This window comes from Balearica regulorum, chromosome 1, assembly GCF_011004875.1.
Source record: "Balearica regulorum gibbericeps isolate bBalReg1 chromosome 1, bBalReg1.pri, whole genome shotgun sequence".
In the NCBI taxonomy this organism is placed as follows: domain Eukaryota; kingdom Metazoa; phylum Chordata; class Aves; order Gruiformes; family Gruidae; genus Balearica; species Balearica regulorum.
In genome coordinates this window covers 188,458,058-188,484,252 of record NC_046184.1, presented here as the reverse complement: position 1 = coordinate 188,484,252, position 26,195 = coordinate 188,458,058, and the positions used below count along the sequence as shown (strand labels likewise).

General features: G+C 38.2%; 1 protein-coding gene across 1 annotated transcript in view; it reads left to right on the top strand.

Annotated features, from left to right (window-relative positions):
• Positions 1-26,195, top strand: part of KPNA3 (karyopherin subunit alpha 3) — a 53,178-nt gene that overhangs the window by 16,447 nt on the left and 10,536 nt on the right. The window contains exons 2-10 of the mRNA XM_075741879.1: positions 4,100-4,144; positions 16,774-16,863; positions 17,075-17,104; positions 17,197-17,249; positions 17,339-17,434; positions 19,743-19,828; positions 22,746-22,832; positions 23,229-23,398; positions 24,548-24,592. Of these exons, the coding sequence (XP_075597994.1) occupies positions 4,100-4,144; positions 16,774-16,863; positions 17,075-17,104; positions 17,197-17,249; positions 17,339-17,434; positions 19,743-19,828; positions 22,746-22,832; positions 23,229-23,398; positions 24,548-24,592 (702 nt within the window). The remainder of the gene's footprint in view (positions 1-4,099; positions 4,145-16,773; positions 16,864-17,074; positions 17,105-17,196; positions 17,250-17,338; positions 17,435-19,742; positions 19,829-22,745; positions 22,833-23,228; positions 23,399-24,547; positions 24,593-26,195) is intronic.

Below are 26,195 nucleotides of genomic sequence, written 5' to 3'. Positions count from 1 at the left end.
CCTGCTGACTGATAGTTACTAGCCTCAATTTTTACTTTTTGCACCTGAAGTATGGTGTGTTAATACCCCTGTGTTTAGAAGTTGCTTCACGATTGAGATTCTGCGGGAATAAACTGTCATCATTTTTGTGATTTGTAGGATTTTGCCTATGCTAAGTTTTCCCTTTCTGAAATTTTTGGAGTCTGATTTTATTCAGTGAAACAGTTCAGATTTGTCTTGGAGGTAGTTTTGAGATGTGCTGTTTCAACGTGATATGAAGTTACTTCAAGTACGTTAAGCTGAGAAGTGACTGTAGTCAGATGCTGTGGATGTCAAGGACTATATTACATCCATTGGTAACATCTTGCTAGGCTTCAACTAGTATTGGATGTATAGACTTTAGCAGATGGTTGTCCTCCCAGCCTGAGAGCTGATAATGAATCCATGTGGTTAAGTTGCAGAGTAAATTGGTCTCTACTCTGTTTTAGCTCACCTTTGTTAGCTGGGGAAAATGTTTAACCTTTCTACTATTGTATAAATCCCTTGTAAATGCCTCTCAGTTCCCTATGTCCTAGGGCTTGCAGGTAGTGTAAAAGTGTGCTTTACTGCTTACAGTGGTAGTGCTTCCTTAAAGGGAGGCTTGCTTTAGTGCTTAAGACTGCTTCTTTTGTATGCTGTTGGATTATAGTATGTTTATTTCTTCTGAGGCTGTAGGAAGGTGCTGATAAACTGCTGTATTTCTAAAATGCTTCATCTGAAGCACAAGCTTTAAATACCTACTCTTTACGAAATGCCAAGTCAGGACAACAAAATTAACTGGATCACTTAAGTCTGTTTTTAGGGAATAAAATTTGTGCATACATGTGTTTTTCATGTACAGTCTATAATTGCAACGATTGACATGTATTAAGTGAAATTCATGACCTTAAATGTATTGGTATATAATGGTCATCTCATATGTCGGGGACATCCAATGGAACACTAGTATGATCAGGGTAGAAATAATGTCAGCGTACATCTAGCTGAGAGCACCAGTCATGATCTGATTGTGGCAAACAAAGTTTAACTGCCAGAAAGCACCATAGACGCTTTGTGAACTTCAGTGCCATGTACTTGTAGGAAGACTCTAGCCCTAACACTATACTACTGATTCTTGGATGATCCTGGTGACCGCGTCATGCTGAATTTTTAAAGATGCTGTGCCAGCAGGAGACTCTGAAAGACTGGGAGCCCTTAGTTCAGTGGAGGTCAGATAACACTCATCAGTTCTGTGAAGTTAAGGCTAAGTGATATCCCCAGTTGTCAACCTGCTTGCTCTGTGAATGGGCAAGCAGCTCTGGACTTAGTGGTGAGTACTACCTATTCTGCCTTTTAAAGGAGGAAGGGGGGGGAGAGGGAAGTACCAGAGCTGCTTTGAAAGAGTAACTGCATCTAATAAGTTTAAAAGGAAATAAAAAAGAAGAGCTAAAAGGGTAAAACTCAGGTAGTATGGAGATTGCCTTAAGAAGAGTATTAAAACTCGGAAAATGTGTGCTACCAGTCAGCAAAAATGTCCATGTAGTTGAAAACCTTTTTTTGAAGAATCTTTCTAGAGTGGTAGCTCTCTAAATGAGGAAGAGATGGGAGATTCTTCTACATTAAATGTAAAACCATAATGGAATAGTAAAATATTTTGAAGATCAGATTGATAAAAGCAAAAAACTAGTAAAAAAAAATAATATTGGGACAGAATTGTAATAGGATAGGATAGGTGGGGCTGAAATAATGGAAGTATGAAACACAGATATAACCCTAATTGAAAAGCTGAGTGAATTATTTGCCTTTAGAAGGAAGCTTAGAGTCTTCCCAGTAGAGCCTTTATGGATGGATGACTCTGAGTAACTGTGTTTAGTCAAAGCACTATTAGAGGAGGTTTTAGAGTAAATTGATAAAATGAATAGTAATGCCTTGCCTGGGACTGCACTGTATTTGTTTTTTTCTAAACCAAAAATATTAAGCTGCTGAACTGTTGAACACAGCATATAGTCCTTCTTAAATCTGCTTTGCTTCCAGAAGAATGGTGGGTGGCAAATGTTATTGCTGTCCCCTAAAAAGCTTCAGATTTGGTCTATTTTTTCTGCTCAATAGAAAATATTCTACAGTATTATCACATAGATAAATGATAAAATGTAGGAGTAAATTGTAATTAGGGAGCAAATTTAAAAGAAAATTGTGCCTTGCATCAATTAAATCACTGAGATTTTAAATACTGCACATACAGTGCTGGATTTTGGGGAGAAAATGCTAATGGATACTCAGGTTAACTGATTTGCCATGTGAAGGAGTTCCTCTTAAAATGTAAGATAAGTAGGAATTAAAGATTAGATTTTAGGTGGAGGTGGGGTGGTGTTACTAGTGAGGAGTTCTGTAAAGGACTTTGGTGTCTGGCACCATTCAGACGATTGAGAAAAGGAGGTTTTATAGCAGAAATCCAAGACAGCCGTGTCTAACTACATTTTTCCATTGAAACACAATTTTCATGGGGAAGAAGTACTGAAAAACATTTTTAGGCTATTTAGTGCCCTTACATTTGATACAGTTTTTAAGGTAATTGAAACATAAAATTCTAATATAACGAGAAATTTGAATGACTCATCTAGCTAGTTACGTGTAATGACTTTCCAGGTTCTTCATTTGTCCATTCCCTGCCTACCCAATATTCTCCTGTTCCTCAGCAATTCAATCCTATCGTACGGAGCTTTTGCAGCAGGCCTACATGGTCACAAAATCAAATGGTTTAGCAAAATAATAGGGGGGGAAGAAAGTGTAACTCTGGTAGATGCTCTAGTGCTAGTGTCCTCTTACTGTACTATAAAGAGGACTTGCTTTGTTTAAAGTAATATAGTTCATGCTTGTAGATGTAAAAGGAGAGTTGTGTCTGTTGACTTGAGTAAGTTGGTTAATCGAGTGGTGAACAGAAAGACAAGCCTTTCTTACTCTCAGATCTAAAATAATTAAATGAACACTGCTATGCAAACTGGTTGAGAACAGTGAAGCTAAGGTAATGTGCTAAGCACTGAAACTACGTCCTGCACAAATTCATGGTGTGAAGTCTGCTCATTTCATTTACCTGTGTTTGAGCTTTAGCATGTTTGGTATTGCCTCTGATGGATGATGGGTAGGGCTGGTGTTTTCTCTGTACTGCTGGTTTTCACTGATACTTTTGAGCTTAGAGAAGTTATTTGCCCTAACTCAAAAGGAACGTGATACTACCAGTGAAGGTCAGTAGCAAGGATAGGACATAGAAAGTATTTTAAAAGGCTAATTTTAGTTAGTGTGGGTGATCTTCCTAGGCTGCCAGGGGTCATCCAGTCCTGATTTTTCTCTGAATTGCGTTCTGATGGTACATGTCTTTTCCACTGGTAGCTAAATGAACCTAGGGAGATTGCCTTCACTAGGTTAAAATTGTTCTTTCTCAATCTTTTGATCTCTTTTAGCAAAGATGTAGAGCAGCGTTGTAGGGGATGCATCCCGAGTGCTCAGTATCATAAAGGAGCTGAGATATTTATGGGTTGGTTTTCCTTTACAGTGTTTAGGGTATAGATCCTAAGTAGACTCAGTGCCACTGTACTACTTGTTTCCTTTTTCCACAAGCCTAAGCTGCCTTTTTTGCTTTGAGTTCAGTCATCTTCTGTCACTTGTGACTGACTTTTTTGGTTGGATAACTGGCATAGGTTACGTGTTTAGGTTGTGAATGTGATCATATCTGAATGTGGGACTGTCTAACCTCTGTTTACTGCTTCCTTTGGTGTGCACGTATAAACCCCTGGAGAGTCATTCCAGTGAAACTGCATGGGGAAGTCAATGTTTTCTGCCTTTGGGATACTTATTGTGGTTTATGACAAAGCTTTCTGTAAGGTGTAAAATCTTTTTTTTAAAAAAAAACAAAAACAAAACCAACAACCACCAAACCCAGAAAATAACTCCTGTATCTTGCTAGGAAAGATCAAGTTATAAATTACACACACGGTTTTCCTTATCTTTTTGATGGATAGCTGCACTTTTGACCTAGAAACAACTGACTCCAGAACAAAACACTTCTTTCTTTACATACAAAACTTTTTTTTTTTTTTATTTACAGACTATGAGAAGACACAGAAATGAAGTTACAATTGAATTGCGGAAGGTGAGTCTGCTTTTGATTATTAACTGTGCTACTTTGCTAATAATGCTGTGGTGTCTTAACTAAATATTTTACCGTAAGCTATGCTTTATGGCCCCAAACTTATATTAAAGAGTTGTAAATTTGTGGATTACTAACTGCAGATTCTAATGTTAGTTTTATTCTCCAACTCCTTAAGCTCAGTACAGCAGCACAGTACTGCTTTACTCCAATGTATCGCTTGGAAATAATCCATACTCAGTTTCTGTACCAGTTTTCATATTATTACAGTGAAGCTGTCAGCTGCTCAAAGTTTTGAAGTCTCCAAATGGGAAAAAGGAAGAGTTTTAGCATTTAGAAGGTGCGGATGTTCTTGTATTTTGTTTTCTGGAAATTACTGCTTCTGTGCTGTAGAGGGAGCTAACTTTAGGGTCAGATTTTGGTTATATTGGGTAAATGACAATTTATCTGGGAAGGTCATGACCGTCAGAGGTGATCTAGTTCAGTGCTCTGCCTAAATACAGGATTTGTTACACCCTTGTCAGTCGTAACACTTCCAAGAGTCTTTCTAAGCACCTTGAAGGCTTGCTGCTGGAGGATGTTTTCACAAGCTAAACTGCTTTTGGGCAATTTGCGTAAACATAAGGGGTAAACTTTTGTCTGCCTTTGGGTACCCTCAGTATATTTGAGAACTGATACTCGCCCCTCTAGTTTTATCCTGTTGAGACAAATTCAGTTCTTCACCCTTTCCTTGAACATTCTGTTTCCTAGATGTGACTTGTTGCTGCTCCTCAGATCCAAATTGCCTGTATCTTTCTGGAAGTGTGAAAGTCTGGAAGGGTGAAGGCCACAGCTCAGGTTTAAATGGGACAGTGAAAAACAATTCTTAACATAGTATTCCTATTTGTATTGAATATGTTGTTGACTCTAACTCAGTCTGTGATCCATCATATCCTTTGGACACTTTCTACAGTACTGCAAAGCAAGGGTAATTGTTTACATTCTCTGTTTGCATAGTTAAATACATGCAGAAGTTTTAAACATGATTGCTTCTTGTCTTTTGAATTGCATCTGCTTTTTCCAGATTTAACTTGAATTTCCATTCTGTTCCCCAGTATGTTTCAAGGCCTCCCATCAGACATGTTTTCTAGTATTTTTATTAATGACTTAATGGAAGTCTGTGCTTTGAATATTCTAGATATAGGCCAAGCTCCTTTGTGTCTCCCATTTGATGCATATCTCCAGTTTGCCAGTTGAGTCATTGGCAGTCTTGAGTGATGCTTGCTTAGGAGTGCACACCCACCCAATTTAATTTAAATTTGTTTTTCGATATTTACAAACTGAGAGAAGACAAAAGCCTTGCTAAAATCACAGTGAAGGGTTTATAAATAGAAGTTATGTTAATAGAAATTAGCTTGACTTGTTTTTGAGAAATTTTGTCTGCACTTATCACCTCATTGTGTAGGAGCTACCAAAAAATCTTGTGTTAGTATTTTCCTGGGATCCTTCTGCTCTTCTTAAAAAAAGAGACTTTTTTTTTTTCTTCATGTCTTATAGAAAAACTTCTGTATCTCATTACAATATAAAAAATAAATATTTGTAAGATGCATCCTGGGACTGTAAGAATTGGTTGAAGAAACCTAATTGGACCCAAATGACTGGAAAAAAATATATCTTACTACTTACATGAACATGATGTGTCATCTAAAAATTGTTTAATGCTTTCGCATTTTCCTAATTAAAGAAACTAGCTGAATGTGTCTGAACATGTGGTGTAGCTTAAGCTGGGCTATGGCCTCATCAGTACTGGCAGATGACTGAGGTGTGGAGAAAACTACTTTTACACACAGTGGCAAGTAAAAAATTAAATTAGCCAGTTTTTGCTTAAAGTGCGATTCAGGTAATTAATTTTGATATCTGAATTATCAGCAGTTGAAGTTTATGCTGATATGTTAGAGGCCCTCTCTGCTCAGAACTAGTGTGTCGACTCAGTGTAAAACTCGCTGTCTAACTGTGAAATCTGCACTGGGAAGAGTTGTTCATAGCACAATATAGGCCTATGCCTGCTAGCAAAGCAATGCTGTAAAAGATGGCTTAGCTAATGCAGCATATCCTCATGCATCTGGTTAAATTGTGAGATTGCATGTGAGCATTCCAGTGCAGTCTTTGGAGAGACCTTTGCAGCACAAAGTGAGAATTTTTAATTTAAATTTAATTCTCATAATTGTTTTTTGTAACAGGTCACAATTTCAGTGCCTTTTTATTACAGAAGTCTGGTGGAGAGCAAGTTATACACTTAAGACAAGGCAACAGATTGTCTATTGTGGTGGGTTGACCCTGGCTGGAGGCCAGGTGCCCACCAGAGCTGCTATATCATTCCCCCCTCCTTCACTAGACAGGGGAGAAAAGGTATAATGAAACACTTGTGGGTCAAGATAAGGACAGGGAGAGATCACTCACCAATTCTTGTCATGGGCAAAACAGACTCAACTTAAAGAAAAATTGATCTAATTTGTTACCAAGCAAAACAGCGTAGAGGAATGAGAAATAAAATCAAACCTTAAAACACCTCCCCCCAACCCTCCCATCTTCCTGGGCTTAACTTCACTCCTGGTTTCAACCTACTCCCCCCTCAGCAGCACAGGGGGACGGGGAATGGGGGTTATGGTCAGTTCATCACACGTCATCTCTGCCACTCTTTCCTCCTCAGGGGGAGGACTCCTCATGCTCTGCCCCTGCTCCAGCCTGGGGTCCCTCCCACAGGAGACAGTCCTCCACCAACTTCTCCAACGTGAATCTTTCCCACGGGCTACAGTCCTCCACGAACTGCTCCAATGTGGGTCTCTCCTACGGGGTGCAGTCCTTCAGGACCAGACTGCTCCAGCGTGGGTCCCCTATGGGGTCACAAGTCCTGCCAGCAAACCTGCTCCAGCATGGGCTTCTCTCTTCACGGGGCCACAGGTCCCACCAGGAACTTGCTCCAGCATGGGCTTCCCACGGGGTCACAACCTCCTTCAGGTGTCTCCACCTGCTCTGCCATGGGATCCTCCATGGGCTACAGGTGGAATCTCTGCACCCCCTCATCCTTCCTCCATGGGCTGCAGGGGGACAGCCTGCTTCACCATGGTCTTCACCACGGGCTGCAGGGGAATCTCTGCTCCAGCACCTGGAGCACCTCCTCCCCCCTCCTTCTGCACTGACCTTGGTGTCTGCAGATGTTCTTACATCTTCTCACTCCTCTCTCTGGCTGCAAAAGCGCTCTCTAACTGTTTTTCTCTTTCTTAAATATGTTATCACAGAGGCGCTGATTGGCTTGGCCTTGGCCAGCAGCGGGTCCGTCTTGGAGCCGGCTGGCATTGGCTCTATCAGACACAGGGGAAGCTTCTAGCAGCTTCTCACAGAAGCCACCCCTGTAGCCCCCCCACTACCAAAACCTTGCCACACAAACCCAATACATCTATGTGGAAGGAATCGTGTATGTGCCAGTAATACGTGGATAAAAATGTGGAAGAGGAAGCCTGTGAGCCGCTGTTGACTTTTCTCTGAGAACTGCACACACACAGATCAGTTACGCACTTAGAGAGGCCTAAGCACTGGATGTAGGTCAGGCTGTGAATCAAGAGTGAACAGCAGCTGCAGAACTCTATAGTGCAGGAAGTTCTGTTCTTCTGGAGTGTTTGCTGAACATCTTCCCCTGCAGAGACCAGAAGAAACCTGCTTTAATAAGAGATTCACCATGTGTCTGAGTTTTTGGGTTGCAGCAACTGAACTGTGCTAGTGGGCAGCTGGATTGTTGTGGGAACTCTGTGGCAGAGTGAGACCACTGCTTCTGGTACAGAATTGGGACTGAAATGTGAAGGAATGTTATTTGTTCAGCCTGGAGAAGAGAAGGCTCCAGGGAGACCTTATTGTGGCCTTTCAATACTTAAAGGGGGCTTATAAGAAAGATGGGGACAGACTTTTTAGCAGGGCCTGTTGTGATAGGACATGGGGTAGTGGTTTTAAACTAAAAGAAGGTAGATTTAGACTAAATGTGGGGAAGACATTTTCTATGATGAAGGTGGTGAACCACTGGAACAGGTTGCCCAGAGAGATGGTAGATGCCACATCCCTAGAAACAGTCCAGGTCAGGCTGGACAGGGCTCTGAGCAACCTGATCTGGTTGAAGATGTCCCTGCTAATTGCAGGGAAGTTGGACTAGGTGACCTTTAAACATTCCTTCCAACCCAAACTATTCTATGATTCTATATTATTTTATTAGGCTACAGTAGTGGAAAAGATAAATTGCTTCAGTCTTCATCTTTATGGCTGACAGTGCTACCCTAGTATGAATATGCCAAAATCAGGAAATGTTTGTATTGGCATGACCTTAGTAATCCGCCAGTGCCTCTTCAAAACAAAGGAGTATCTTCCTTTTATCCCAGCTATCCAGATGCAGAGTGTATACCTGGCTTTTGAAGAAAACAGGCAAATTGAGCATGTTCTTGACCTGTACAGTTGAAGCGCTACATAGTTATGGGTTTGTCTTTTGAATCAACTTTTGTATAAATATAAATGAATGGATCTGATGAAGTTGCTTACATCTCTGTTTTGTAAAATGGAATAAATAAAAAAAAATCACAGCTTTAAACAGTAGTAAACAATTTCTGCATGCATTATTGTGAGGTGTTTTATTCTTTTGAGATTACAAACATCAAGGTGCATTTGCAATACATTCTGTGTTTCAAGAATACATTGTCTCTATTCACTATCTTCACACTGCAGCTCTTATTCAGAAAAAACTTTACTTTTTTCCCCCCTTTTTTCTTTTCCCAGTCACATTATTTGATTAGGAATTGAACTAACAAAGCTATGTATGACATAAAAGGGTAGCAGTCTTCTGGCAGAATCTGGGTTGAGGCAAGGGTTGGCACTGTGAGCCAGTCAGATGACACTCCTGATGGTCAGGGGCCCTTTTCTGGTTCCACGTTGGCCTTGCTGAACTTGTTTTGTGCATTTTTGGGAAGTGACCTGCTATACTTCTAGAAAGATGGTCTTGGTGTCTGGCTGTATTGTTAGTGCAGCAGTGGGCCCAAGAGCTTAAAAACTAGCCATCTCTCTTTCCAGACAGACAAGATAATGATGTCAGTTTTGGTGATGGACGCTGTCTCAGGATTTAGAATTCAAACTTCTCAGTGTAGTGTCTTGCAAAGTCTGATTTAGAATGTTTATCACTTAATTTCAGCATCACAGAAACCCAAAGGCTGCTCAGATAGCAACAGGGACCCTGGAATTAATTGGCTAACCTAGCTGATTAGTCTCACTCTAAAGGGGAGTGGGCTGGGTCAGTTTAAGGTTCCATACCTAAATGAAGCCTGTAACTCCATTGCTGTGAGGGATTCTTTGGTTCTAGGTGCTTGGCTTTCTATGAGGAGGAAGCTTGACTTAGGCTGCTTGCGTGCTTTAAGAAAGGTAGTCCTTAGCCAGGTCAATGCTGTGGTCATTAAGTTCGATGCCACCCTTCAAAGGAAGCCTTAATGTTCCTAACCTCAGCAGAAACAGAGGATCCTGTCCTCCTTCAAGGCCTGCTCACTGGAATCCTAAGAACTTCCAGGATCTCTTACAAGATTTATTTTTGACTTTCTTAGCAAACTCAGCTGCCTCTGAGAGCTCATAGACATGAGCTCATGAAAGCTCTAATTGCCAATTAAGTTTCATGCAAGGCAAAGCAATTATTTGCTAAACAAGTGATGGATTAAGGAGCCATAAGCATATGTCTTTTTTTACCTTTTTCTCTGGCATACTGTACTTCTTGTCCTTCCTCTGATCTTTCTTAAATAAGATTGCTTATGTCCACCGTAGCTCCTAAGTAAAGTAGTGAGCCTTGAAGAAAGGAGACCATCTTCATCTTGCTGGAAGAGCTAGGGTGGGAAAAATCTTCCTGATTCTCAGGAAGTCTGAGAATGCAAAAGAAAAATCCACATTTTCAGTTTCAGGACAGCAAAACTTGCTTCAGTTATACATCTTTTCCAGTTCAGTGTGAATGTATACCTTTTCATTCACTGTAAAGTACATTTTTTTTTTTTTTTTTAGGTGTAAGTCTACTGACTTTAAAAAAAAAAAAAAAAGGCTACAGTCACAGGGAGATAAGCATTACTAGTATGTTCTTCTAGAGGCTTCTCTACCCAGGGTTAGTCGTGTAGATTCTTGGGAGAGATCTTGCGTTTACCCTGCCTTGATTGATTCCTCAAAGAAAAGACCCTAGGAGGAAAATTATATTCTCAGTGTGTTCTTCTGGAGACTTAGTTGAAAAGGGCTCGAAGAAATTCCTTGGAGGCTTGCTTAAGTCCCTTTTTAGTAAGAGCATGCTTTTGCCTAATTTAACAGGCCTCAGTCTTTGCAATCTGTGCTTGGGGCTATTGGGCCACACACTGATGTACACATATGCGTCTACTCGCTTTTAGTCAACCTGCTCATCATCTGAGAAAGATGTGCACCAGCCAAACAGGAACATTGTGTCTTCTGTCTGTTGTCACAAAGGTGAGTTAGCAGAACTCAAATGTAGAAAAGTTGCCTTTGTCTTCTAACTGCATATCTGTAGTTATGCTCTTTATCTGAAGAACAGTCTTTGTTTTACTGCCTTTGGATGCAAGGAACCTAGTTCACTAAGCATGTAGGATATAATTTTGATATCCATGGATTTTTAGGATCATCAGATTGACCTGTTCAGCCTTTTTACAGGTTTATAGTTCTGTGGGTTTTTTAATCTCTCTAGGTGTTAATGAGTTCTAAGACAGTGAGTAGAGTCAACTAATGGTCCTTTCCCAACCATTAAAGAAATTGAATCTTTCCCCAGGTTCATATCCAAGAGCTGTTACTAAAAATTCACTCAGGCTACATAGCCCACCTAGGAAAACTTTCATTAAGAGGATATTTAGTAGAGGTTTTCAGAGCATCCTTTTAACATGATGAGGTTGGAGTCATAGGCATTTTCCTTTTCTTTATGATGGACTGCAGCAGGTGCTCTCACCCCCCAAAACCAAAATTGGAGATTACATGTAAGTGAAACCTGGAAGTTCAGCTCAGTCTATCACAGCAGTGGTTGCTTAAAAGGGATGTCCAGACAACTTGGACCTCCATCACTGGCCTGATCTTGTAGTCTTTCCTAGGATATAGGAGCAGAGGAAAGAGCTGCTTGTTGTCATCTGTGAGTATAGCTAATGCTGGCTAGCACTCTAGTTCCTGATGTTGAGATGTTCTTGAAGTTCTGTTCTTTGTCCCAAGAGGACTCAAATATCTTAACTTTCATGACAAAAGAACTTCTTCCTACTAGCTGCTGAGTTCCTAAACCTTTCCCTGAGCTCAAGAAACATTTCATAATGGAGCTTGTTACCTGAGGGCAAAGATTTCCATGTTTATTTCTTTTCCCTTTTGATCTTGAAGCTTCCCAACAGAGTTGAGACTCTTCATAGAGTTTTCCCATGTGTCAAAAGCTGAAAAGCATGTACGAATTCATATTTAACACATTTCACAGCTCCATTAGAGTATCCTATTGGCCATGTCCTATAGTACTAAGTGGAATGCAGCACAGAGCTTGATGGACATCCTCTTTGCCCACAGAGATTCTTCTTCTGTTAACCGTGTTGTCTTTGAAACTTGTTTGCTTTGATGGCCATTTTTATTTAATCTTGTGGCTATCTTCCAAGAAGGTAAACAAGAAGTACCGGGATCTGCAGGATTTGCGTATTTACTGTTCATGCAGCCTGACCTTCCTGCTGTCAGTGAAGCAAACTATCATCAAAAACTCTTAACAGATCATCACACTGAACAAAAAAGTGCACTTGTGACATCATTACTGTTGTTTCTAACCATTTGGCATTTTTACCTGGTATATATGTCCACATACCTTTTGTTCCTGCAGAAATCTCTGTAGGCTGTTGTAGTGGATGTACAGTGGATCTACAGGATGATGATATGCTTATAACCAACAGCCAGTTGCTGTTTATAAATTTTCAGACTTTATTGTACATAGCATGCATGGTTCAGGCAGTAGTTGAGGATCTTCCTTTTTGAAGAAGACCTGCTTAGTTCTGTTGATGACAAGGTCTTATCCTTCATCAGGGATTCCAGTCTGATGCCTCTCTTTGAAAGGGTGCTCTCACCAGGCTTTGAACAGGACTGCTGTATCCAGGTATGCGCATTTGTCTTTATTTTCAGCTCAGGAGCATGTAGAAGAGGCTGGTGCTATGATTTAGGCAAAAACTTTTGAGCTTGTCACAGTATGACAAAATGCAAGCATTTTAAGGTCATGTCAAGTGCAAATCATGTAATTTTCCCTTATGTAGGGGAGTGATTGGTCTATCAAATTACTGTATACAGTGGTTTAGCTGTCCAGGAATGGGATGCTTTTGCAAATGGACAGAGCTGTTTCAGATAGCCTTAGAGCCACTTTTTAGGACTGAAAGGTTCCATGAACACTTTGACTTTGTAAGAAATACTAATAAGAATAGCTTTTCCTTAGTAAGAATTTTTTAGTGCTTCTCAGTAAGTGCTAGCCTTTCTGCTTCAGGCTGCTGTGAAAGTGCCTCTATATATGTTCTTGACAGTTGTTTTTCAGCCCTACCATCTGCAAACAGTGAGTAGCTACAGGAACATTGTTGCTTGCGCTTACTTGCCCTGGCTAAGGGAATTTTTTTCTGGAGCTCATTGCGCAATATGACTGACAGCCTGAAGATGTTGCCTGCATTCGCAGAAACTCTGGTGTCAACCTGCGATCAGTTATGTCCTATGAAGTTCAGGTCTCTCAAGAGAGTAGAATATCTTGGTATTAGAATATACACGCTTATACTTACTTTGGTTAACATTAACATTAGGAAGCATTCTCTTAGGCATACTCACGTTGCCAAAGGAATTGGTTAGTTGTGTATGTAGGTATAAAAGGCTCTCTAAGGAGCTATTAACTTGCTGGAACGGGGAGAACTATGCTCTTCTTTAGCTCAGTTATGGTGTATATTACGGCCATCTTTAACCTGCAGCTATAAATGGAAGGCTTTTCAGTGTTATTCAGTCTTACTATGCTAAGATTTCTACTCAGTCTGATGCAGTTTTGCTCTTGTCAAGAGACCCTGTCCCACAGTGGAATTTAAACCTAGATTATATGTGTTTGATGGGTCAGAATTTGAAACATCGTTCCTTTGTTACCATCTTCACCGTTGGTGGCCCCCCAGTGGGATATTCCTCCATTCCTGATAGCTGCAGGACAATTAGCTGGAGCTCTGTTTTATTTCACCTCTCAACATGCTGGCGCTGTTAGGAGAACAGCCCTTCAGTGTCTGATCATCTAGGGATCCATGGGACTTTTTTCCAGGTAATTGGAGTTTTCGAGGAGTACTGTTTGGAGATAACCCACTGCATCAGTGCTGACATGGACAATTGCTTGAAGGAGAGAGACAAGTTACTGTTCTGTTACTGTTCTTCTGTAACTATGTGTTCATTTACAACCTGCCCTCCTTTCCTCTTCATCCAAGCCCCTGAAAGATTTCTAGGGAATTGGAAGACCTTAAATAAAAGTGTTCATCACCAATTCTGTGGCCACAAGCAGAGGTAATTTGTGCATGCCCCTCTAAATACAACTCAAGCAAATTATTTCAGCTAACAGTACTTGTACAGAAGCACGCTCACTGTGAATAAACATGAAGTGTGTAGCAAATAATGGTTACAGACAGGTAGTCTTTCTGAAGTGCTTCGGGTGAAGTGGCATGGAATTATTCAGTGCTTTGTCCACTGGCATACTCTAAACTTACTGCCTGGTGTTTGTGGAAGGTGATTTTCCAGCTTTTCAGCTGCTGAAGGCCACGCAGCTCGTTCCTCCTGTTCTGGGAGGATGCTGTTCAGTCACCTATAGTGGGACTCTTGCTTTGTTCCAGCTATATTCTCTGTATTGTACTGGACTAGATGACCTTTAAAGGTCCATTCTATGATTCACTGCTGAATTCCAGCTTCTGCCATCGTGGTTTGTCAGGGTGTTTGAGAGAGGATCTCAAGTTACATACTCATTCTTGCTGGAGAAACATGAAAATAACAAATGAGATAACATGACATTTCCTAACTAGAATTTTATTTTCAGTAAGTTCAATAAAAATAGTTTGTTTGCTAAGATCTTGACTATTCTAGATATTTCATCATCTTTTGAATCAAAGAATCTGCAAGAGACCCGCATCTAAAGGGCTTTTAAACAGAAATTTAAAAGTAAAGATCACCTGTCTTTATTGCAAGATCTTGCAAAACACAGTTGAGCACTGCTGATGCCGAATCATTTGCTTGAAAAACAAGTAGATATCACCAACTGAATCCATGAAAAGCAATTCTTACAACAAGCGTATTTTCCAAAAAACACTGCAAAACTGTTTGCCTGAAATTTATGAGCATGAGATGTGGAAAATCCAACCAAATACTTTAGGCAGAACAGAATCAGAAAACCCTGCCTCGTACCACAGTAGTTTATGGCTAGTGACAAAGAAACTTGGTCCTTCCCAGTAAATCATTTTATATGAATTGTTTAACTTGCTCTAGCAAACAGTTGGCACTAAGACCCTGATTTCTTCAGGCTGCACCTTTTCAGTAGACAGGGGATGTCTGCTGGGCCAGTGTGTGCCACCCTCGTAACTAAATATGTCTCCCTGTGTGTTCACGCACGTGTTGGCTTGTGCACCACCATGAACTGTGATGATACCTCTGGGTGGGAAAAGGACATTAGGACTGAAGACATCAGGACATTCCTCCAGCTTCAATCCTCTCTCTCAAGATTGGCTTGTTTTACCATAGCAGCACAACTGATCCTGTAGGAACAGTTCATCTGAGGCAGGAAGGAGACCCTTCCTCCATGGGGATGTGTGTAGTAGCTGTGCACTGAAGAAAGCTGACCTCCACGTGGAGGAGGCCTCTGGAAATTGGGTCTGGTCCCTGCAGTTGCCAAAGTATAGGCTGTGGTGTAGACAAACAGCAGGAAAATAAACTGTACTTGGACAAAGCCAGATTGACTGGGATTGAATGATGATTGCTCTTTGCTTAAAATGGCAGTGCCAAGTACTTAGTGTGGAAAAATGAGAAGTATGTTGTAAGTCTTTATGGTGAATGCGTCCTTCAGTGTGTACCTACCTGATGTAGTTTGTCTGCGTGACATGATTTTCTCAGCATTTAACTGCCTGCTCATTTCCATCTTCCTTCTTTCCAAAAACACTTGACAACAAAATACCTTTAGTGCTTCTCTGTGTGAATGTACCCTGAGTATGCTGCTGTTACTGTACAGCTCTGGAGAGGCTGCCGTAGCCAATCTAGATGATCTTGTGCACTCTTTGGGGATTTAGTTTCTTGACAAAAATTAAACTATGCTAAATTTGTGGAATGTTGTCTTCTGCATTAAAGGGCTATTTAATTCTGGTGCTTGTTTGTTGGTTTGGGATTCTCTTATCTGATTAAAAAAATCTTAATATATTGCTTGCAAGCCTTTTGAACTGAGGCTGGAAAAGTTGCTTTAAATTCTTTTTAAAATGTCTAAAAAGTAAGCAAGTCACAGAAATTTTGAATATGACGTTGCTTATTTTTTCTAAGATAAATAAAATATTGAGGACTCCTTCAAAACAAGGTTCTATTTGGAGGCTTTTTTTATATATTACAAGCAAAGAATGTTGTAATACAATCTCTATAGTCAGTACTGTTCAGTTATCAGATAGTTGTTTGGAGATTGAAAAGCCTGCCTTTCCTTGCTAGTATAATAGATTTGTTTTAGGTGCTATAGCTGTTTATTACACCTTTTCAATGTTTTGCTTCATTAGAAATTGAAAACTTAATGTGTTTATATGAAAAAACAAAAAAAAACCCACAAAAAGATGTTCAAATATACATGCCACATCATAATGTTCCATTGCCCTTTCTATCTTTGATTGTACCTCTAGACATACCAAACAAAAGATAAAGTTGAAAATTTAGAAAAGACCATTTCATGCTTTTGGAATAATACTTTTAAGATATTTTGAATTTGTAAAAAAGTGCATTGGGATACAGTTACAATTGATGATTTCATTCCTTTCTTTTTAAATTAGTGCTTTAGATGTTCAGATATTCTAATTAAGCAAGACAGAAATGTTAAATGGGTACTTTATCACTGAAAAGGTAATTTTTTCTTCAGTAACTCCTTAAAGGAGCTAAGGCTGAAGAGTGCTTGTTTTAAGTCAGAAATTAGGCTAACAGTGTATTACAAGTGTCAGTGTACATGGGGCATGCTGCTTTACGCCCAAGATTAAAGTACATGTAACCAGGGAACTTAGAAGTAGGTTTGGCTGAAAACTAATTTATACTGGAAAATAACTTCTGTTATGTGTGGCTAAATGTTAATGTCATGTAGATCTATGTGCATTGTAAATGTCTGTTAGAAAATTGATCCCCAAAGTGTAAGTTTTAATTAATTCAAATGTCATGGATTGACACAGTTCTGTCTGTGATTAGCAAGTTGCTAGATTCTTACAGCTGAAATACTGCAAATTGTATTTACAGTTACAAAATGTCTTTAAAAACCCCACAATCTTATCTAAACTTTTATTTTAAAAGGGGCCATTAGATCGTCACCCTGTACCAATAAGCATTAAGTGTCTTTATTTTTTGTCATTCCTTTACAGAACAAGAGAGATGAACATCTTTTGAAAAAAAGAAATGTTCCCCAAGAAGAAAGTTTAGAAGATTCGGATGTTGATGCTGACTTCAAAGCAGTAAGTTCCTTGATTCTGGAATTACTTTTAAAACTTTGGTGGTGTCTCAAAACAATGTATTCTGTTTTTATTTTAACACTGGAAGTATTACGGTTATTTGAAAGCAAAATTATCAGCTGATATGCTGTTATAATTAGTTTGATTGTATTAAATGTTTTAAAAGAATATAATTTAGCAACAAAATTACTAAAACATTTTTTTTCTTTTCAAGCAAAATGTAACACTAGAAGCTATACTGCAGGTATGTTACATTTAGCTATTTTTTTTTAATCAGAAGTGTGTGTTCTGTGCATTTTTAGTTTTTACTTTGGGTTTTGTTTTGTTCTGTTTCAGAACGCCACAAGTGACAACCCAGTGATCCAACTGAGTGCTGTCCAAGCTGCAAGGTAAAAATAAATAAAGGCACAAAAATATATTTCCTACAAATTTTTCATGATGAAAGTTACTTATTTTACTTTTACATTTAATTTCACAGAAAACTCCTATCCAGTGACAGAAATCCACCTATTGATGACTTAATAAAATCAGGAATTTTACCGATTCTGGTAAAATGCCTAGAAAGAGATGATAAGTAAGTATACTTTTAAAAACGTTCCCCTTTACTGGAAATCTACATCCAAAAAAAGTCTCATTATTTCAGATGAAACTGAGGATTCGTAGGACCATAGAATCTGACAGTGGCTCACGTTCCATGATGATAAATTATAAATTCTTCAGGAGTATTTATTCTGCCACTGAGAGCTTGCATGAGCATATCCAGAAAACCTTACTAAATTTCTCATTGGTTTTGAATATTCCAGACTTTTTTGTTAACTGTTTTTAAGAAACCTGTCTCAGACATACTATATTTGTGTGAAGGCAGAGAACTTGCCTGGTTGTGAACAGGGCTCTTCTCTTTGCCAGAATACGCTTGTCGTCTTTTTCATGGAAGTTATTAGCTTAAGTTTCTAGCTTCTTTCATTCTCACTGTAAGGTGGGTTTCCTTCTGACTGTGCTCCTCCCTCATGTGATAGTACAACACAGTGAGCGTGCTCTCTGTTGTGATTCTTTGTGGGAAAACAAGAGCTGCAGTAAAGGAGATAGAGAACATGAGCATGTAGTTGCAAGAACTTAATGATCTGTAAGAAAAATGCCATATTCCACAATCCCATGAGCAACTTACTCAAATAGATGGGGGTTAACACGTTTGAGGTAAATGTTTTAGCGTATCTTTGGTCTCAGGTAGCCGTAAGTGTATTTACAGTATTTCCATTTTCAAGGTTATTTCTGCAGCCACAAAGGCTAGAAACTTCAAGAATGCAATTTGGTATTTTGGGTATAATTTGGTGGTTACAAAAATACAAAGTGTGAGTCGCTTTGTTTCTAGCTTGTTTAATAAAACAGTTGCTTAGAAGGCAGCTGCCAATAATGTTCAAATCAGGATAGCATTTTAAAATGGGTCATGAATGCTTGTCTGCTCTAGAAGTAGCTGGTTCAGTGCAGTGAAAATTCTTTTAATTTTAGTTTTCTGTCTAGTTTTTGTATGATTTACCTTTGTAAATATTTCATAAGCCTTTTGAAATTGAACTCAACATTTTCTTAAGCAGCACTTTTGAGTGTGATTGCTATGTAATACTTAGTAGAGGTAAATTCTGCAAAGGCTTTGTATAACAGATTGCTAAAGCTATAAATGAAAGCTTATCACAAGAGGAAGAAGAGAAAGACTGACCTAGAACTAGAATTTTAATGCGTCTGATCCTAGAAGGTAAAGGTTTATAGATAGCTGCTGACAGGTATTATTTGTTTTTATAAATCCTTATTTACACATCTTGGGCTCTCCTATCTATTTTTTTTTCTTTCCAATCCCATCCAAAATAAAACCTTAAAATGCTTTGGAAACTAATGCACAAAAAAAAGCTTAAAGGAAGCAGGTGTGTATGCCTGTATATAAAACATAATTGGTAAAGATCCAAAAAACCCCAATGGAAATGAAAAATAGTCACCTAACAGTAAATATTCTCTGCTCCTCCCAAAGCCAGACACCTTACTGTTATGCTAATCACCATAAGCTGTAAACTTCTATAGCTTTTAGAACTCCTAACCTTTAGAATTTGCTTGAACAAGTTTTCATGCAAAGTGTTTTACTAAACTTCTGTTGGCATAGACAACAGTTGACAAACATCTTGGAAGAGATGTTCCCCCAGCTTTTGTGATATTTGTAACTAATTTTATCTGCGTTTAATTTGTCAGTTTTAATACAGGTATGATTCTGTCTTTTGATACTGACGCTTGATGATCTTTCCCTTGTCTGTGATGGAGCAGAAAAATGTCTTTATCCCAGTATCTACCTGTTTACACTTGATCTGGGATGTAATGTTAGAAGGGCCAAGTTTTTATTAGTTATGGTCAGACATGGTTTATTTATTGAGAACTACTAATGGCAGCAAGACAGTTGCTTTTTCTTCACTAAATATGAATGGTGTTTGGATCAGCTGGATGTGAAGAGATCTCTGTTAGAGAGGCATAATTAGATTTTATGATGCGGAGTGCTAGAAATCTTTCATACAGGAAATAATTAGTTGTCTAGAGTAATGGTCAGCTTCACTGATTGGTATGTGCTTCAGTAAGTACTACTGCTTTTATTTTTTTTTTTTATTACTAATATGAAGTCAGAATGATGTGTGGTTTACAGAAGGTCATAGAATGTTGTTTGTTTTTAATGTAGCTTTTCCTCTGACATATCCAGGCTTAGAGGGTTTTTTTTAAAAAAACTTTTAGCTCAGTGACCTGCTTAAATGTAGAGTGTCTCATAGTGGATGCAGCTAGTAATGCTGAAATGAACCATAAAATAATCTGCAGATCATGTTTCAACTTATTACTACAAAATTATTTCATTACAGTCCTTCATTACAATTTGAAGCTGCATGGGCATTGACTAACATAGCGTCAGGCACTTCTGCACAGACTCAAGCTGTTGTACGGTCTAGTAAGTATTACAGTTTGGGTTTTGAGGGTTGATGGATATTGTGGCTGAAAGGGAAGAAGGGGTATTTGGATAATAAATGCCATTTGTTATGAAAACCATTGAAATAATAGATGCATGTCTGTTCTGATTCTCAAAAAAAAAAAAAATCTACATTTGCTTTTAAACATTGATCTGTTTGTCACTAGTGATTAATATTAAGGATCCTAGACCTGATTTTTCCAGAAAGAAGATAGAGAATGACAGATGATATAATGAGTCTGGCAAAAAAAAAGTTAGTCCTTTCTAATTCTTGAGTTGATTTCTGAAATCATGTACTGTTAATTCCGCTATGGCTAAAACTTATGTTAGGAAGTAATTCTTTCTACCTCAAAGGTATGTTCATAAATCTTATTAAAGTTGTTAAATACATATAGTTATGTAAGGTTTCCCATTTGAATACACAGTTAAGAAAATTACTATCCTTTCTTTCACCATATGATTAGTATCTCCTATACAGACCGTGTTTATTGTGCTGTCTTTGTTGCTGCCTTAACCAGCCAGTAAGAGAGATAGGCAATAAATTCTGATGTTAATTGAAGATAAATTATTAAAATTATTTTTTCAGGATTATATATATAGCTTTTATGTATCAGCATGCTTATCTTAAAACAATCACCTTTATGCTAAATACCACATTTTGTTGTTAAACAAGAGACTATAGATAAGCAATTATGTAATAAACTATCTTGGCTTATTTGATTTCTTTTTTTAAAGTGTATGAACCTGTCTTTCAAATCAAATACCGTTTCGTACATTTTAATAGCTAATAAAATATCTCACTAATTGTTAGATTCTACATAGATAAGATATTGGATCAACATAATAAGAATGCTTATCAAAACAAGCTTTGGATAAAAATCCAAACCCTTTTAAAAAAAATGAAAGTTTTGAATGTCTCAAAATCCTGACGTGATTTGGGTACCTCTTTTTTTAGATTGCTTTTCTGGTATCTAAATATCATTGAAAATGTATTCCCAAGTTTTTTCATCCTTCCCAACTTGTTCATTGGTTAGTCATTGTTTTCTTGCTTTTTCAAGTCCCACAATGTTATCTTATTTGACTGAATGAATCTAATGAAAAGGTTGTTTATAGCATTAGCTTTGCAGACAAAAATCTGGAAAAAAATCTTAAAGTAAAAATTAAATTTAGAGTTAAAATATCCAGCCAAAAGCATTGCTGTTACCTGAACAATTACTAGAAGTTCAGGCTAGATATGTCTCTCCCAAAATCTGTTTAGCAAATGCTGGAAATGAAGAAAATGTGATAAAATGACTTCAAAAAAGCAAAAAGCGTTTTCCAAGCTTTACTCCTGAAGACAAAATGGAAGAAGTTTAGTCTAAAAGTCTCACTGCTTTGGCTGGGAGATGACTAAGGGAAAACAGCCTCTCAACTCTACTCCCTTTAGATAAGGGATGGTTCAAGGAAACAAAGCGATAGGCCCTTGCAGCTATAGAAGAAGAGGCTGGTGCAGCCTAAATACAAAAGAAGAAGGCCTCCTGCAATCAAGAGGGACAGATGGCAGTTGGAAGGCCCAGAAAAAGAGGAGAAGTACTATACATACAGAATAGATCTTGGCAGGAGCCAGTTTGGAGCAGAAATAATTAATTTTTTGAGAGCAGTGGATCAGATAACCTGCAACTTGTGCTTCTCAGACTGTCCTCCTGCCTGAGTGCTGTTATGAAATAATTTCATTCGTGCTTTTGAAAGCATACCAGGATTGCAATCTAATATAAACTACATTCTTGACCCTCCTCTCTGAAATAGGTTGAATACATGTGTGGCTGAAGTGTAATCTCAGTAATCACTGAAAAGGAAGCTAGAATATTCCACTTGAGCTAATAGAAGTGGGATGATTGTTACAAGAACAGTGAGAGCGTTCTTAAACAACAGTGTGTTGCTGTCCCTCCTAACTTGTCAGTTGTAGGTAATTGCTGAATTACTCATCTAGGGTGGGGAAGGAGTTTTAGGTTGTCTTTATTCTTCATCACTCTGTATTTTTCAGGGAAATGCATCAGGAGTTTTTGGCTCATTATCACATGTTAAATTATCAACAAAATATTGATTCACAGTTGCTCACAAATTGCGTTGCAGTTTTTTAAAATTTCTGAAGATGTTTCTACAAGAAAAAAATTGTCTCCTTCAACAGTATATAAATTGATCTATTTTACTTTGCTCAGACTATAGGATGAGTATGATCATTTGTAGATTTTAAAAATTGCTGCAAGAACTACTGTCTTTCAAACAGTATGGGTTGTGTGAAGGGAAGTAGTGCATGGGAATAGTAAAAGGATGGTTTCCTAGCTCTATTAAATTTATTTAATTCAGCAGAGACTGATATCTAAAATCAGTACTGCTTCCTTAATCTGGTATGTTGCATGCATTATATAAGAGCAAATTAAAACGTGCCTTAGGACTGGCAGATGGATGTAAATCTTCACTGCATATGGAAACTAACTATAGCTACCTCTTGGGAGGAAGCTGTTTTCTTAAAGTCAGGATTTGAAACACGTTTGCCCAAGCAGGTATGTCATTCTGCTAGGTATGTATTGTGATCTTGGATAACTGGAAAGTCTGAATTACCGGGACATTAAACCTAGCACCTACATACTTGAAGGTCTTGTATATCACTTTGAAAAATATGGGAAAATGTTTAAATGTGGGCAGAATTGTTGTTTAATAGTTGCTTGTTCTCAAGTCTATTTTTTCCACTCTCTAGATATGTATAGAAATGTTTAACCGAGGTTTTGTATGCTCTTCATAATAGAAACATGTATCTTAGTATAAGGCACAGTAGCAAAAGTGTTTTGTATTAATCAATGAAAGTGTTGTACATATACTATGTTCCAGTGAAAACAAATCCAATTTTTGCATTCTGTAGATGCAGTACCTCTGTTCTTGAGACTACTTCATTCACCACACCAGAACGTTTGTGAGCAAGCTGTCTGGGCTCTCGGAAATATTATAGGTAACTCTTGTTGTTATTATAATGGTTTGAATTCAGGGAGTGTTTCATTTTAGAATTTGACTTTTTGAACATTGGCATTATCATATGAGACTATGTTTCCTCTAAATGCTGTGGCTTAATATAATTTTTCATGTGGCCAGAATTACATATGCACAGCGTATTTTTTTCTAAAGAATAGTATCACTTGCTGCACAAAATATTAACAGGATAAATTTTGTGTCTTGTAAAATATACATACATATCTGTACGTATGTATATTTAATTGAACATGAACTGTTAGTAGTAGACTATTGGTGAGGAAACATAGAATTTCAGTATCCCAACATGTCATTGCATACATTTCAGGATTTTCCATTTTTAATGTAATTTCTTTTACAACAATTTTCATTTCTGTAGGTGATGGTCCTCAGTGTAGAGATTATGTCATATCACTGGGAGTTGTCAAACCTCTTCTGTCCTTCATCAATCCCTCCATTCCCATCACCTTCCTTCGGAACGTCACATGGGTCATTGTAAATCTCTGCAGGAATAAGGACCCCCCACCGCCTATGGAGACAGTTCAGGAGGTAAATAAAGAATTACGAGACAGATAATTTTTTATACTCTGGGCTAGAGGCCAAATGTTTTACAGTGTCACACTATGAAGTTATGAATGGTTTTTTGCCACTGTCTTGTGCCACTTAGCGGTTGTTAAATGAAGTAATTTGACCAATTTGATGATTCTTACTGAGGCTGTAATAAAGGTATTTAACATCTGAAACTGAGTAAGACTAAAGACTGATGAGCCATATAGTAAAATGGACACAACAAAAAATTAACACATTAGAAAGTGCTAACATACTCAGCATTTCATGTTTTCATCCACAAAAAAAGGCTACAAACATGATCCTGTATATAGAAGTATTCAAATGTAATTATTTTCAGTAAGAAGAAATGTAAGTAAACTAGTGAATGTACTATAGTTTGTGTTTCAACTATCTGTGAACACGCAGTCAATGTCAAGTCCCCACTTGAGAAGAGAAGCATCTGAAAATCCTTTTAAACTAGTGAACAGAGCAAATGTGGTGTTTATAGTGTAGGCACAGCTAGTAAAGTGATGCTATTTTACTAGAACGGTAGTTGTAACGTACATAAAGTTCTTCATTTTAAGATAAATTCCAAAGCGTAGATACAGTTTTCGAAGCCATGTGAAGTGTAATACTGTTAGCAGCTAAACTTTAATGAAATTTTTAAAATGAAGCAGAGAACAGGGAAACTTCTACAAGTGATACTTTACTAAATAAACCCCCCTGTTCTAAGCAGTCTTATCACGGCTCAGTTGTGTATTTTCACCATATGTGAATACAAAAAATAAAGTTTTACTTTAATCCAAGAGAGTTTTATAAGTTGATATTAGGCTTATGATTTTTGTTATATTGTGTGGTAACAAAGCTTTCAAAATAGGAGGGGGATGTCTTATCTCTGTTGTTTGCTTGTTTTCCCTCAAAATACAGTCTGCTCTCTGTGTGTCTTTGAAATACAGACTGTCTTGTATTTTTACAAATTTTAAATATAATATTTGTATACATACTTTGAGGGAATGACCAGCTGCTGGGAAGTGTGTGAATGCAATATGCTGATGCAGTCTCGAGCTAAGCTTTGTGACTGCAGTATGTGGATTCATGATTGTGCAGCCCATTTTATTCTACTGTAATGACTGATGAACTTCTTTTCAGATTTTGCCAGCATTGTGTGTTCTCATTTACCATACAGATATAAACGTAAGTAATTTCTAAAGTTTTAGATATTTAGATTCTTTGTTTTCTCTAAAGAGAAAATGCCGCAAGATTGTGTTTGTGGCAAACTTGTTTTTGTGTGTTAGTTTATGTATAATTAAGTAGTAAATGCACAGTTAAATATGAAGACTAATATAATTGTAGTCATTCCGAGCATGAAAAAGAAAGTGCAAACACCATTTCTGAAATATCTTTTCTAACAGATTTTTGTACCCTTTACATTAGAAAGAAACTACATTTTAAAAAAATCCTAAGTGCCAGCTTTACCATCAGCTTCACTTGAATTCTGCCCCAATTTGTAATTTTGCATAGATGATATATAATGTGTGTGTAGAAAAAAAAAATTATTTAATTCTACCTATTAGTCCAATCAAATATTGTGATCATATGGGTAAATCTGACTTTTGTAACCTGTTGGGTGCCTGACTTTGCAACCTGTTTAACTAAGGAAATCACATACAAAAATACACTTAAATAAACAGCAATAAACTATTGTTTTGTGGCACCTTTGACAACTTTTCTTCAGGTTTTTAATCCTAAAACTTCAGTACTTCCCACATTCCTGATCCATGGGTTTACATACATTTTCTGAGTAAAATCCTGGAGGGGTAGACTTACCTCCCAAAGTCTTACATTGGGACTTCAGGAACAAAGATCTGTGTAACTAAGGGATACTGAGCTGCTCTTTTCCTCCTCCTCCTGTCAGGACTTTGTAATGTCTTTGACTCTTTGATCCCTATAGTGATCCTTCAATTTAGGGAAGCAGGAATTGAACCCATGTGGTGGGTCTGGGGATAGAGCATAAGATTGGTGGAACTGTCTTTTGTAACTTCCATGCTGTGGTAGTGGTATTTCTGCTGCTCTTTTAATGGTGAAGTAGGCTTGGCTCCACAGAATATTTGCTAACAGTTTAATCTGGGATTTTGCCAGGGTTTTCCCAGTGTAATGTGAGTGGGAGACAGCACATGGTGACTTTCCAATTCATAATTTGGATAAACCTGACTGGAAATTCATAGCAAAACCAAACATACTTCTAACCTATAGACTTTTTCCCCCTGCCAAATTTGAAAGCTTTTCCAAGCAATGATTGTGTGAAAGCTTCTTGAAGTAGATATAAGACTCTGTGATGCCAGATTTTGACTGATCTCAATTAGGGTGCCCGTCTTTTTGATCCTGAGAGTCAGGTGGTAGTTTGGAGGTACCAGTCTGGTCCCAGCCTCTGTATTGGAGCAGCAAACCTATCTTTGGAGATGAGTCAGTGATGCAGGTAGGTCAGCCAACAGTCCTGTGAGCGCTTCTGGCGGCTGCTGCTCTCGTCACCAGCAGGGCTGTGGGGCAGCAAACTGGTGAGGCACCATCTCACTGCTTCTGCTGCGATACTGGCTCCACTGCAGCACTTTGGGCTGTCCCTGTGGCGTTAGCGGGTGAGGGCAGCAGCAGGCTGTGTCAAGAAAGCATTAGATCTGTGCTGTCTGGTCCCTGGAGCTGGGTGGAAGCAGCCTGTGGGTCAGGACTTTAAAGTCCTTCCTGTGTTTCAGTACTGTATTATTTAGCTGTCTTAATAGCTGGAAATTTTAAACAGGTATCT